The sequence below is a fragment of the Lithobates pipiens genome, unplaced genomic scaffold (assembly GCF_037356315.1).
Source record: "Lithobates pipiens isolate NorthernLeopardFrog02 unplaced genomic scaffold, aLitPip1_a1.2 Scaffold_25, whole genome shotgun sequence".
In the NCBI taxonomy this organism is placed as follows: domain Eukaryota; kingdom Metazoa; phylum Chordata; class Amphibia; order Anura; family Ranidae; genus Lithobates; species Lithobates pipiens.
The window spans coordinates 52,810,224-52,825,549 of NW_027507787.1; the positions used below are offsets into that span (position 1 = coordinate 52,810,224).

At 44.9% G+C, this 15,326-nt stretch overlaps 1 protein-coding gene across 6 annotated transcripts in view; it reads right to left on the reverse strand.

Annotated features, from left to right (window-relative positions):
- SEC31B (SEC31 homolog B, COPII component) overlaps positions 1–15,326 on the reverse strand; it is a 360,793-nt gene that overhangs the window by 257,169 nt on the left and 88,298 nt on the right. For all 6 annotated transcript variants that reach the window (XM_077454443.1, XM_077454445.1, XM_077454444.1 and 3 more), the window contains 4 exons: positions 8,737–8,932; positions 7,269–7,364; positions 2,221–2,361; positions 1,431–1,573 (listed from right to left, as the gene is read on the reverse strand). In XM_077454443.1, coding sequence (XP_077310569.1) covers positions 1,431–1,573; positions 2,221–2,361; positions 7,269–7,364; positions 8,737–8,932 — 576 coding nt within the window. The remainder of the gene's footprint in view (positions 1–1,430; positions 1,574–2,220; positions 2,362–7,268; positions 7,365–8,736; positions 8,933–15,326) is intronic.

Below are 15,326 nucleotides of genomic sequence, written 5' to 3' on the forward strand. Positions count from 1 at the left end.
ATAGAAGTATACTAAACCCTGCTTAACCACTACAATACAGGGCACTTTCACCCCCTTCCTTCCCAGCCCAATTTTCAGCTTTCGTCACTCTCGCACTTTCAATGACAATTGTGCGGTCATGCTACACTGTACCCAAATGAAATTTTTGTCATTTTGTTCACACAAATAGAGCTTTATTTTGGTGGTATTTATTCACGACTCAGTTTTAAATTTTTTGTGATATAAGCGCAAAAATAGCGGAAATTTGGGGGAAAAAAACTATATTTTCTTCTTTCTATTTGAAAAGAAATCCAATGAAATCAAATTTTGTCATAAATTAAGCCAAAATGTATTCTGCTACATGTTTTTGGTAAAAAAAAAAAATCAGCTAAGTGTATAACAATTAGTTTGTGTGATCACGGACATATGTACGCAAATGATCATGTACATATGTGTGCAGGTGATCACGGACATATGTGTGCAGATAATCATTGGGACATGTGATTTTAGTGGGACATGTGTTTTTATTATTTGGGGACATGTGTGTTTTAGGGACATGTGTGGGGACATGTGTGTATTACACTAGGACTAGTGATCAGTGAGTAAAAAGCTGTAAAAACGGCTCATACTCACTGATCACCAGCCGGGTGCAGCAATCTGCTCTCCTCTCCTCAGCGACGACTTCCGTGTGAGGAGAGGAGAGCTGCTTGTTTACATCACATGACGGCTGTGATTAGACACGGCTGTCATGTGATCAGAAGGGCCAATCACAGAGCCCTCCTGCCGATCCCAGATGCGCCGTGTCCGGGTGACACGAGCGCATCGGGATTGCGCCGCTGCGCGGGCATGCGATCCCCCTCCTTCTGATGGACGTTCCTGAACGTCCAGACAGAAGGAGGCGGCTCCCACCCGGCCGTTTATATACATTGGCCGGGTGGGAAGTGGTTAAAAGAGACTTTTGAAAAACAAAGATTTATACTCCCCTAGGTGGATGCAGCATCAATCTGATGCTGCATCTGTCCCCCACCGGTTCTGCACTAAAAACTGAGCAAACAACTGTATAAGAAAAATTTCGCTTAGTGTGCAAAACGAATGGGAGTATAAATTGACAATAACAGCAGCACTTACAAATATGTACACACCATAATAAACAAATTAAACAAATGTGTTACGCTGTTACATGCAGTGCCTTGAAAAAGTATTCATACTCCTTGAAATTTTCCACATTTTGTCATGTTACAACCAAAAACGTAATGTGTTTTATTGGGATTTTATGTGATAGACCAACACAAAATGACACATGATTGTTAAGTGGAAGGAAAATTCTAAATGGTTTTCAATTTTTACAAATAAATGTGTGAAGAGTGTGGCATGCCCAAAGTCTACAACTAATTAAACAATTTATTAAACTAAAAGGTGTCACACCCCTGTGGTTCACCTTACATCTCTACCTTGTATGATTTTCCAGCATTTTCAATGGAGAACTCGCAAAGCGTAAATCCCACAATTGAATCACTGGGAGACGGTCATCTTCAGAAGACAGAACAAGCTGCGTAGCAATCTCGGGGTGCCACAACATTCCTGAGCAATGCATCTGAAAACAAAACAATCAAAAACAAAACCATGTCAGAGAAACTTCACGGAGTAACATAGGGACACATGAAGAAATCAAATATACTTAAAATATGAGCAGACATGCAAAAATGTGGGAGCACAGAGAATAGAGATTATATATATATATATATATTATATGAAGGGATCTGCAAGTGCAGCCAAAACATTGAAAAATTCATATTCCCATATCAGAAAACAAATTGTGTCATGTCCAGCCCATAGATGATTCGATTTTCTTTCCTTCCACCAATGGAAAAAAAATAACCCCTCAGTTCCCCCATCAACATATCACCCCTCCCAGCTTGCAGAACACAACGATTACTGGAGCAGCTATTGCCACCAGCAGTAATCGCATGCAAAAATCCAACAGGCTGGTTTGTACCCAAGTTAATCCATGAATCGACTCTGGTATAATCAGCCTACCCATACATGAATCAAAATCCGGCCAGACCCTGCTGAACTGGTCGAATTTTGATCCATGTATAGTCGACTTTAGCAGTATGACTGCAAAGCCCATATATATTATATCTCTAGGAACAATGCCTCCAATCATGGTTTAAACTCTTTAAAACTGCACTTGTTTATGGGCTACAGCTATCACTGAAATTGGGTACATCATGTACTCACTCTGTTACTGTGGTCGCTGATTTTAATTACAGGCTCGTTCTTGCGGAGATCCCACACCACGGCTTTACCACTGGGATGAGAAGAGGATAAGATGTGCTGAACTTGTTGATTCCAAGATACAGCACTAATATCTTCAACAGGCTGAAAGTATATGGAAATACATTATTCACTATATCTGTTGTAACACAAATAAGCTACCCCACATGCATTCTGCCATCCAGGATACAAAGACAATGCTCCAATATGAAGAATGCTGTCAATGCTGGAACAAAAGATCACCCCACTCTGCATAAAAACGCTGCGGACCAAAACAAAACCAACCTTGGCCTAAACTAACACTAATAATGCAGGTACCTATGGAAGTTGCCTGATTGTGGTCTGAAAGATAATTTAAACCTGATGTCCAGGTTTGCTTTTACTTTAAATCGTTTGTTTGGGCCAAGCTCCCCAAGTAAACAAATTCCTTCACCAACACGTGCGCCCACTGAGCACGCTATACAAACTGTAGCCTCAACTGTGTTCAGCTGCGAGACGAGACCTGCTTCACACCTGGAATAAAATGGCATCAGGCTGAGCGGTGCTCAGCCATTCATAGGCAGCTTTGTATTCTATCAATACAAAGCTTCCTCTGATTGGCCAAATCAGAGACTGACTTCAACAACACACCTTTCCACGCTAATCAGAGGAAGCTTTGTATTTTTGCTAGCGTACAACGCTGCCTATGAATGGCTGAGCACTCCTCAGCCCATCACCATTTTGTTCCGAGACAGGAAGGTCTCGTCTCACACCCAGGACACAGTGCTGTATACTGTATGTAGCTGAGGCTACATACAGTTTATGCAGCGTGCCCAGTAAGCACACGTTAGTGAAGAAAATAGTTAGTTTGGGCCCGCTTGGCCTAAACAAACTAATTAAAAAGGTGAAAGACCTTGCCCTCAGCTTTCAGTTATTAATAGCAACACTGAATCATCTGACACAAGCCTATACATAGGTTAAAAACCTGCTAAATCTGAAGCATTTTATTTAAACAAAACTCAGATTAAAAATACATTTAGTGGACCTTCTGACGTAATATAAAGTTGACAGGTTTAATTCATCTTTAACCACTTGCTTACTGGGCACTTAAACCCCCCTCAGTTCCAGACCAATTTTCAGCTTTCAGCGCTGATGCACTTTGAATGACAATTGCGCGGGCATACAACACTGTACCCAAATTAAATTTTTATCATTTTTTTCCCACAAATAGAGCTTTCTTTTGGTGGTATTTAATTACAGCTCGGAGTTTTATTTTTTGCAAACAAACAAAAAAATATGCAAATAAAAAATAAAATAAAAAATCATGTTTAATAGTTTGTTCTAAAATTTTGCAAACGGGTCATTTTTCTCCTTCATTGAAGTGCGCTGATGAGGCGGCACTGATAGGCTGCACTGGTGGGCACTGATAGGCATAGTTAAGGCGGCACTAATAGGCACAGATAAGGCGGCACCGATGGGCACAGATAAGGTGGCACTGATGGGCAAAGATGGGCACAGATAAGGTGGCATGGATGGGTGGCACAGATGGGTGGCACGGATGGGCACCGATAGGTACCACTGATGGGCACTGATAGGTGGCACTGCTGGGCACTGGTAGATGACACTGATGGGCACGGATATGTGGCACTGGGGTGCAGCACCTTTGTTGAGGCAGATTGTGGGCACTGCTGGGTGGCACTGTGGGCACTGCTGGGTGGCACTGGCAAGGCTGGCCATGATCGGGACTGATGTCCTGTTCACGGCCGCCGGTGATCGGCTTTTTTTTTTCTCCTCGCGCTGACAGCGCGAGGAGGAATAATAGCCGATTACCGGCTCCGTTATATCACATGATCAGCTGTCATTGGCTGACAGCTGATCACGTGATAAGGGGTCGGGATCGACCCCTTGCACGGATCAGTGATCAGGCGAGTCTTGTGCACGGGACTACGTCTATTGACGTCGTCTCGGAAAAGGAGATCCGTGCTGTAGCCGTCATTTGGCTATAGCGCGGATCTCAAGTGGTTAAAGACACCTGCTTAAGAGCCGGTTCACACAGGGGCAACTCAGATTAGACTTCAGGTCGCCCCTAGTCACCTCAAGTCACCTCAAGTCACGCAACATTTAAAAATCAAAGTAAGTGAATGAGAGCCGTCTTAATGCACACTAGTGAAGTCGCTCCGACTTCAGAAAAGGTTCATGTACTACTTGTATCCGAATTGTAGGCGACTGGTACCCATCGATTTCAATGGAAGTCGCCTTCAAGTCGGATCTCCGTCTATATTGAGGCGACTCTCGCAGAATTATCAGCTCTTGAGAGGGAACTCCATGCCAAATTTATTTTAAAAATTTGGTGTGGGTTCCCCCTCCGGGAGCATACCAGGCCCATGGGGTCTGGTGTGGATTTTAAGGGGAACCCCCTACGCCGAAAAAAAAGGCATGGGGGTCCCCCCAGATCCATACCAGACCCTTATCCGAGCACGAAGCGTGGCCAGCCAGGAAGGGGGTGGGGACGAGCGAGCGCCCCACCCCCTCCTGAGCTGTACCAGGCCGCGTGCCCTCAACATGGGGGGGTTGGTGCTTTGGGGAAGGGGGGCGCCCTGCAGCCCCCCCCACCCCAAAGCACCTTGTCCCCATGTTGATGAGGACAAGGGCCTCTTCCCGACAACCCTGGCCGTTGGTTGTTGGGGTCTGCGGGCTTATCGGAATCCGGGAGCCCCCTTTAATAAGGGGGCACCCAGATCCCGGCCCCCCACCCTATGTGAATGAGTAAGGGGTACCCCTACCCATTCACCTGGGGAAAAAAAATGTAAAAAAAAAACACAACACAAGTTTTAAATGTCCTTTATTAAGCAGCTCTGGGGGTCTTCTTCTGATGTCGGTGGGGGGGTCTTCTGACGACTTCTCCGCTCTGTTGGGCCTCTTCTCCCAGTGTCCAGCTTCTTCTCCCGCACTACGGCGTCTTCTCCCGGGCTCCTCCGCCGTCTTCTTGCAGTTCTTTTACTAGCGGAGGAGCCCGGCCTCCTCCGCCTTCTGTCCTTCTCTCTACTTTCGATGTTGACCCGGTGCGGTCTTCCGCTGTACTGGCTTGTGCGACGTGTGCGGTGACTTATATAGGTATGGGCCGTGGTCACCGGATGATGTCACACGGCGACCCCCCCCCTTTACGATGTCACAGTCCCAGGGCATGCTCAAAGCACCAACCCCCCCCCCCTCATGTTGCGGGCACGCGGCCTGGTATGGTCCAGGAGGGGGGGGGGGCACTGTCGTGTCCAAGTTGCCTCCAAAAGTCGCGTTGGAAGTCGTGTTGCCCCTGTGTGAAACGGCTCTAAGAGAGCAAGCCCCACAAGCAGTATGCTACAAGTGTTAGTAGCCTAAAATCATCGTGTTCCCAAGAGCACTGGGCACACTCTCTTACTAGAAGCTTGACTTATTCCATTTTTGATGTTGATCTTTAGACCTCACTGCCAAAGTTAAACCCCAACCAATGAGGATGTCGATCTCTGCTGATCTCTGCTGATCGAAAACCTCTACTGAGGGGAGGTGTCTTCATAACAGAATAGTGGGCAGGGCTTGTCTAAGAAATTATCTGTCAAACACTTAATAACACAGTGAACACAGGCCTCCTTGGGCATGTATAAGAGGGGGGTTAAAAAATTATCGACCTTTAAAATAAAATTAAAAACTAAAAGTCTAAGAAGTTTTACATAATTGTGGCGTTTCTTAGATAGCATTTATTATTCAGCAACATGTTTAACTTATCTGGTACTTCTATGCAACAGTGTATAGAAGAACAGGGGAAGTTCCGCTTTATTCACCCCCACCTTTCTATTTTTGGCATTCCCCCATGTCCACACCCCCCCTCCCCCCAACCACCCTGATGACACATCACAGGTCTAAGAGGGCTACAGAACCATATACAAAATGCGCGTCTCGCATATGCACAGAAGGCAGCTGGGTGTGAAGCTGCAAGAAATAACTGACGGCTGCCCACAGTAAACAAGTCAGCGTTGGGACCCGAAGACTGGTAAAGAACCAGTTCGGGTAAGGACAGCGCTGGACCCCTGGACAGAGGAGTGTGTCCTCTTACTTAAAGTCAGCAGCTACAGAATTTGTAGTTGAGGACCTAATTTTTTTTCAAACAGGGTGAAGAATTGGTTTAGGATGGGATTATTGCAGCATGTTTGTTGAACGCAATAAAGTTGATTTTAACTCGGTAATTTGTGTGCAGCCCGTTGTTATTCCTTTATTTGTGGGCAAGTGTAATCCTTTACACTCTATAACAGTGCTCCTCATCACTAAAGAATGTACCCCTTAACCAAAAGAAGTATTGGTAAAACTTTCCCCCCCTCCCCCATTTTAGATAGAAATATACATGGGGGAAAAAAAAAAAAAAAAAAAAAAAAGGAAGGAATCCCTGTCAAATGTTTTTTTTGCCACCTGTCCCATAGCCAAACAGGAAGAGAATGGACATCTCTGTACAATTAAGGGAATTCCTTGGGGACCCCCAAGTCACCAGAACCAATGTCCTCATTGGAAGATTTCCCAAAAATGTGGGATTTTCTTTTACTTTCACTTGCAATGAAAACGATAAACAGGACAAATAGAGAGGGTGACTCTCCTTAACGGAGGCACAAACAGCAATACAAACTGCCAAGAGTCATAATCCCTCTACACGCTTTTCAAAACTACTAAAAAAGCTTTGCCTTTAGCTATACTTTAATAGTGTATACATGTCTTAACTCATCCCCTTTTCTGTTCCTTTTTTTTTTTACAGTAAACAATTTGTCATGCTCTAAAACATAATGCTTGTAGATGAATTTACTGAGCAGGGTACTTGTACCACTTGTTGAGAATCTGTGCTCTATAAAATATCTTTCCAAGCTTCTCTATTCGGTCATTTAGGTCTCTGTTTACATAGGATTTTTGTCCACCATAATAATCTTATTTTATTAGCTGCTTACCTGGGATAACCTATATTCTCTTTACTTAATTGAGATACTGTCACCTATATGCTCATCTCATCAGCTGTTTACCTGGGATTTTGTTCCTGGCATCATTGGCACACTGAAATTGTTGAGGTCCCATATGAAAACCTCAGAATCATTGGCACCAGAAGCCAAGAGATTACTCTGCAAAAGATAAATATAAGGATAGTTACAAAAATGAGCAGAACTGCTTTCATTGGGATAAATAGTGATTTATATTTATTATAGCTAAATAGTATAAACTATTCTCTCTTGGTACAGTTAAAATGATATGAAATATATGGAACTAAATAATGCCCAGACAATTATCTAATAAAATGTAATAAACAAAGGATCAATTTCCGCATTAGTAATAGAAACCACTTCAAGCACTTAAAAGCATATGAAAACCTAAAAGCAAAAAAATAATATATAGTACAGATTTATAGTCCTTGGGTGCGGTGGCATTAGTTTTCATCTTTTCATTTTTTTCCCCCATCTAGCAAATCAGAGATAACACACTATTTATGGAGGCAGCCATGGTGGTCATCAAACTAATGCAGATAACACTCCCCCCCCCCCCCCCCCATAGATTGATCAGCTGCAATTTATTACATATTGTTCTCAAGTTTGGTTATCCTTTCAATACAAGGAAAATGAAAGATTTCCTATCTGAATTTGCTTTAAAATACTCAGCAAAGGTTATCTTAAGTATTTGGATGATTTTCATCAGATGATTGCTGTATATACACCATAACAGATTGGTGCTTCTCCAAGCCCACAGATTAAGCCCAATGTTGGTGAAGCATGTTAGAGGGGCATGGACCAATGGTTGGGGATCTGAGCTGAAGCTTGCCTTCCATTTACTACACACTGGAGTTGAATACAACGTGCAGCAATACTTGTATGCAATTGTGTATATACCCCATACTTGGCCAATGATGCTGGAAATCATTGAAGCAGACTCCAGTGATCTCCACTTTGCTTCTGCATTCCTGTGCCAAGCAGCTGCTCTCCTGCATTATGGATACAGGAAGTCGGCGGGCTGGCACAAGCCTTGCCTTCTCTGAATGAATGCAATGCATTCGCCGATTGAACAAGGTTAAGAGGCAGGGCGGTGACGACATGCTCCCCACGTTGTCAAACCAAAGAATGCCTTGCATTTATTTAGAAAATGTAAAACATTCTCTGAATGGCACCTGTGGTAAAGACCAACCTCCTGTATTCAAAATGCATCAGGCTGGCTGCTCAGCACGGGAACCGGAAGCAACTGGAGATCATTTAAGTAGTGGTATCTACTGTATTTCAGTGATTTCCAGCGGCATCAGCCAGGTATTGGACCTGGCCAATGGCAGAATTTTTTTAATACGTGAACAACATAAAAAAATTGCCTTTTTATATAAAATACATGGAAAAAGTTTATTTTTTAAATTGGCGTTTAGCCTTAAGATCGTAACAAGATGAAAAAGGGAGAGCAGTTAAATGTACGTTAAACATTAATAGATTTGTGTTGTAACAAAGCTATCAACAGTAATACCTGAAATGGATTTAGGTCCAGTGCACGAACAGGACCCGTATGCTTGCCGCTCTTTCCAATGATTGGTTCTTTTCCAGGTGCCAAAATCTGTGAAGCGCTATATAGAGTTATCTCTCCATTGTCTCCTCCGCCTACAATAACTCCACAAGAGCCAGATGAGCCCCCTTCAAAATTGCCCCAGACTATTTTATGAAACCTGAAACATATAAATGATAGGAGTCTGAAATCAAAGAAAAAATAAATTTTACAAGCACAAAGCTACATTAAAATGACTAATGGGGTGTGTCTTCAAACTGAATTATATAATAAATGTTAATACTAGGTGGTTGGTAACCTCAGATTAAATAATACATTAATAAAACATTGCTTAATGACAGCTGACAAAAAGAAAAGGCGAAGGAGAAACCCATATTTAGTTTGGTTTTGAATTTTTAAAACTTGAAGGTACTACTTCTTTTTATGTTTGTTATATTTTTGTGATTATGTTATGTAACTTCAATACACTACAGCAGGGATATGCAATTAGCAGACCTCCAGCTGTTGCAGAACTACAATTCCCATGAGGCATAGCAAGACTGACAGTCAAAAACATGACACCCAGAGGCAGAGGCATGATGGGACTTGTAGTTTTGCAACAGCTGGAAGTCCGCTAATTGCAGATCCCTGAACTACAGGGTCTTTAAACAAACATTTTAATGATTGCACATAGCCCCGTTTAGAAAACCAAAACTGTACATAGCACCAAATCACATCTCAACCAGGAAGAATGATGGAAGAAATTAAATTTGTGGAGTAATTCAAAGTCTGGACAGCTTGCAATCACTCGAGAGTTCCAAGTTTTGTTAGGAAATTCTAATTCAAATTGGCAGAATGTGTGTGTGTGTGTTGTAAAACTCATAGAAATTGGGTCATGCAACATAACAATGATACAAAACTATGGAATATATTAACATCTGTGTGGGCCAACAAATTCCATGCAAGGATGGCAAAGTCAGAGTACTGATTTCTACAGGGACCTACCATGGGTCCCGGTGGGTTCAGTGGTAACAGGTGGCAGTTCAAGAGGGCAGCAAATTGACTCACATTTTTTCCCAGCATTTTTGTGCAGGGGCGCCGCTATTCATACACATTAGTCAGGGGGCACTGTGCCACTCATTGGCTGGCTGTGAGGGTTGGGGACAGCAGAAGGAAAGGGAACTTCCAAATGTGAGAAGCTTGGTGTGTCTCCCCTTGTCCAGGCAGGCAGATAAGTGAGCAGGGTTTCCAGGCTGTAGGTGGGGCACAAAGCAGCTGCAGCAGCGGGGCTGTCCCTGGAGCCCACGGCCGCCCAGTTAGTTCATGGAATGGCAGGGGGACGGATCCTAGAGGTCAGTTGACTCGTGAGGCCTGCAGTGGGAGGGACTGGAGGAGACAATCTCCTCATTTCGAATTTTTTTTTTTTCTTGGGGCCAGGGTGGGTGGGGGTGTGCAGCATTTCAACCTTGGACCCAGGCAGTACAATGTCTTGGGCGAGCCCTGGATCTCTATCTGGCTGAGGTACTGCGAGGTGAGCTGAAACAAAACTTTAAACAAAGGCATCTTAAATAAGTGGGCTGAAGCAGTTTTGCATCCAAAAATTATACAAATTACTAGGGATGCACCGAAATTTCGGCCGCCGAAACATATCGGCCGAAAATGCCCTTTTCGGCAATTTGCCAAAAGGAAAAAATGGCCGATAATTGAGCCGAAATGGGGCGGGGCCTGGGGGCGGAACACCGCCCCCGCCCCACCCATGGTGCCGCCCATGATGGGGGGCGAATAGCGCAGGAGAGCCGCCGCCGTCTGGTTGAATAGAGCGCCCAGAACATCACAGCTTTAATTTCAATAGCTTTGTGTTCCCTGTCGCGCGCCGTCACACACAGCCCCTCCCCCTTATCTGGGGAACTTTGATAGACAGATCACCTGTCCAGATTGGACGGGTGATCTGTCTATCAAAGTGCCTGGACAAGGGGGAGGGGCTGTGTGTGACGGCGCACGACGGGGAACACACAGCTATTGAAATTAAAGCTGTGATGTTCTCGGCGCTCTATTCAACCAGACAGCTCTCTTCACTGCACAGGGGCATCGCTGACTGCATCACTGGGGGAAAACGCTGGCTGCATCGCTGGGGGCATCGCTGGCGGCAACACTGGGGGCAACACTGGCGGCAACACTGGGGGCAACACTGGGGGCAACACTGGCTGCATCACTGGGGGCAACACTGGCTGCACTTATCTTTTATCATGTCGCCAGTCTCTGACCACCTCCTGTACCATGTCGCCAGTCTCTGACCACCTCCTGTACCATGTCGCCAGTCTCTGACCACCTCCTGTACCATGTCGCCAGTCTCTGACCACCTCCTGTACCATGTCGCCAGTCTCTGACCACCTCCTGTACCATGTCGCCAGTCTCTGACCACCTCCTGTACCATGTCGCCAGTCTCTGACCACCTCCTGTACCATGTCGCCAGTCTCTGACCACCTCCTGTACCATGTCGCCAGTCTCTGACCACCTCCTGTACCATGTCCCCAGTGTCTGACCACCTCCTGTACCATGTCCCCAGTCTCTGACCACCTCCTGTACCATGTCCCCAGTCTCTGACCACCTCCTGTACCATGTCCCCAGTCTCTGACCACCTCCTGTACCATGTCCCCAGTCTCTGACCACCTCCTGTACCATGTCCCCAGTCTCTGACCACCTCCTGTACCATGTCCCCAGTCTCTGACCACCTCCTGTATAAAAATATTTTTTAAAAACAGTCATTTTCGGTATTGGTGCTGTTTCGGGATCGGTTTTCGGCCTAGTTTATTTTTCATTTTCGGTATCGGTTTCGGCACCAAAAAACCCATTCGGTGCATCCCTACAAATTACCCTTTTATTGGCTGTAAAGGTCTAGAATACAGTTAGAGGTATTGTCAACAACAGAGGCCCAACAAGACTTTATTATCAGGGTTCACAAACTTGAACAGCAATGACCGTTTAAAGTAGTCACAGGGCCACCAGGCAATACAGCTGTCCCTGCTGTATAGGACTTTGGCCCAATTTCCTCAGAAGGGGGGTCCTGGGCACCCGACGAGCAGGAGGGCCAGCCAAACTGCCTTATCCCTAAAACAGATCCCCCTGGGTGCGGCTCCCCCCCCCCCCCCCCCCGCTCCACAGTGCTTCTGGCTTCTGCAGGACACAGGAGGATCGGGTTCAGGGTGGAGATTATATTTACTGTGTTTACTAGTCTTCAGTTTATGAATGCACTATACAGAGCACTTCCTGTTCAATCCTCTGCAGTGGAGCTGAGGCTGCAGAGAAAGGGACTAAGGAACCTGCATCCAGAGTTCCTTTGTCTCAAAAGTGAGGTATTACAGAATTGTTTAGACCCTGGGTATTTCACCAAAGCACCAATATGGCACATTCATTGTACTCTAAAAGTGGCCAATGAACACGAAAGTCAGAAGTACAACCCATGAAAAATGTTGACTCTCGCAACATATTTGAACCAGCAAACATTACATCTTTATTCAAACAATGCCCTCAGATAAAGGCAATCTATTTGAACAAATACCACATAAAATAGAGAGAGTGTACCATTCACATAGTCTAAATTAAGTTTTTTACCTTCATGCATACAAATCTGTTTGCAGCAGCCCCCTCCTCCCCACTCAGCCTTCCCAATACTCACCAGAGCATCACGATAACCCAGTGATGTGCACAAGAGTCTTGGCTCACTGGGGACGCCCCCTCTTTATTGGCTGAGACAGCCATTGGCTTCGGCTGTCAATCACAGCCAGTGATTGGGGGTGTGGCTGAGTGGGGGCTTCATGTCTGAATGGACATGCAGAGCAGTGGCTTGGGAGCGAGCCTGCGCATGTGCCCCATAACAAGCCGTTTACTGTGGCAGGAGGATGGAGCCAGGAGCACAGGTGGGGGACCCGAGAAGAGAGAGGATCGGAGCTGCTCTGTGCTAAATCACTGCACAGAGCAGGTAATTGTGACATATTTGTTATTTAAACAAACAAAAAAAAAAAAACACTTTAATGAACATGTAGATTTGTCATGTGGAAAACGCAAGTACACCCCTATATTTTCCATCATCTCAAAAAAAATAGAATCAGGTGTTCCAGACAGGATGCCATTGTTTAGACTCTTAAGGAACCTGTCTCTCTAGGGTCTGTTCTTTTTGCTATTAATGTGTGTGGTCAACATGCCAAATCAAGAACCTCACAAAAAAGGATGTATAGACTTCTTTGCTTCTGGCCAGGAAGTTTAACCAGTTCCGGACCAGCCGCCTCAGTTTTACTGCGGCAGGTTGGCTCGGCTGGGTGAAGCGATGTTATCTTACGTCGGGCACGCGCGCCCCCTAGGCAGCCACAATGATTGGATTTGCTTCAGAACTGATCATCAGCATTAGCAGGATCAGCCCAGATACCTGCTAGCACCTGCGTTTAGTCCCTCCGCCCAGCTCACCCAAGTGCAGTATCAATCGATCACTGTCACTTAGAAAACACTAAAAACACATAACTGCAGCATTCGCAGAGTCAGGCCTGATCTATGCAAAATGCTAACAGTTTTTTTGGTAGTGTTTGTGAGTCTCACTAGTGTACCAGTAAATTTAGAGGCCAAAATGTCCAATCGAAGGTACAGTAGTGAAGAGTGTGACAGATGAGAGTGAAGAGGAACTCACCCATCTGTCCGATTCTGGCTCAGAATAAAAACCAGTAGACAGCAGCGGCACCCTGGCAGACAGCTCTGATAATGGAGTAGTGGTCCCTGCCAAGGTCAGGAGTACCCGAACCTGTTCTTCTGTTGTTGAGGTGCAAGAACCGCAGGGCTCTCATATGGAGCAAAGAGCCAGTACTAGTGTCACTCATCCTTCTGGTGAACTGGCAAGCACCAGTGGCCAAGTACATCCTGGTCGCACATCCAGCACTGCAGTAACACTCGGTGAAGTGGCGAGTCCCTTAAGTGCAGTTCAAGCTGGTGAGGTGGCTAGCACAACTAGTGTCCTGCAGCAGCCAAGAAGACAAAGATAGGCCCGTTGTGCCCTTAATGCTGCATTTGCACCACTTCAACACCTGTACATCCCCCATTCACTGGCCAACCCGGAATTTAGGTGGAAACAGTTGATTTTATGTCACTTGATCTTTATTAGCTGCTTTTCACTGAAGATCGCTAAAGATCTGTTGTGGACCAAAGCAATTTGTATACTGGTCAATTCATCGCCGCTTATCCCCAGTTGGCCCTTGCCAGAGATTGGACACCTATTAGGGTTTCCGAATTTAAGACCTTCCTGGGCCTATCCCCACTCATGGGCCTAGTTAAAAAAAAAAAAAAAAAAAAAAAAATTCACCATGCGGCCGTGTTTCCTGCCTCCATGACCAGGACACGATACGAGCAGATCTTGTGGTTCATGCATCTCAATGACGTCCTCGGAGTGACCCTGGATACGATCGGTTCCACAAAATTTGGCCCCTCGTAAACCATTTCAACCAACAGTTTTCAGCCTTGTTTAGATTGTGTGGGACTTGGTGTCACCCTTATTCGGAAAGGGGTATCACTTGTATGTGGACAATTATTACACAAGCACGCCACTTTTTAAGTCACCTTTTTGGTTGTGGAATGTGGCACCATGCGATCTAATCGCTGGGGCTTCCCCCAATGGCTTATAAAATCCCGATTTAGACGTTGGGAAGAGAGCCTGCTTGTAATTTAATAATTTGTTAGCAGTCAAGTGGAGGGATTCATGGAATGTTTTTGTTCTGTCCTTTTACGCAGATACGACTGCAACTGGTGTTGTGGAGAAACCCGTGTCCACGAATACAACCTTAATATGGGAGGGGTGGACCTCAACAACCAGTTGTTGGCGCTGTACCTAATTGCCCGCAAGGCCAGATGCTGGTATAAAAAAAAAGTGTCTGCATATTTATTCCAATTGGCTCTGCTGAATACGTATGTGCTATACAAAGCTTCAGGATGAACTGGATCCTTCCTTACATTCCATGAAGAGATCATCACAGCCCTTCTGTTTCCAGACAGTGCTGTGGCCGACCTTCCCAATGCAAATACAGTGAGCCAACTGCATGAGAGGCATTTTCTGTATGTCCTCCCTGGTACCCCTACCCAAAGAAGATGTAGTTTCTGCAGATTTAGACGTAACACCTGCTTTTATTGTCCCTCCTGTCCTGACCAACCTGGTCTCTGCATCAGTGACTGTTTCAAACGCTACCACACACTAGTGTAGTATTAGCGTAGGGTACAGAATTGCACAGTCCTAGGGCACACTTAAACAAGGTCTTGAAAAATGAGATGACCATGACGACATTTTGAGGGACCCTAATCTGGAACATTTACAGTTATAAAAGTATATAAAGTGCAAAAAAAACAAAAAAACAAACAAAAAAAAGCCAAAAATAGTTCTGGTTTTATTTTTCTTCTCTCTCTATTGTCCGCTCTCTATTGTTCTATATCTATTATTCTCTTTGTTCTCTCTCTCTTTATTGTTACTGTATTTTAGAACTGTAATGTTTTATTTTGAATATGTTTTATGGTATTTGCTTTACAGGTATGGAATGTCTAATGCC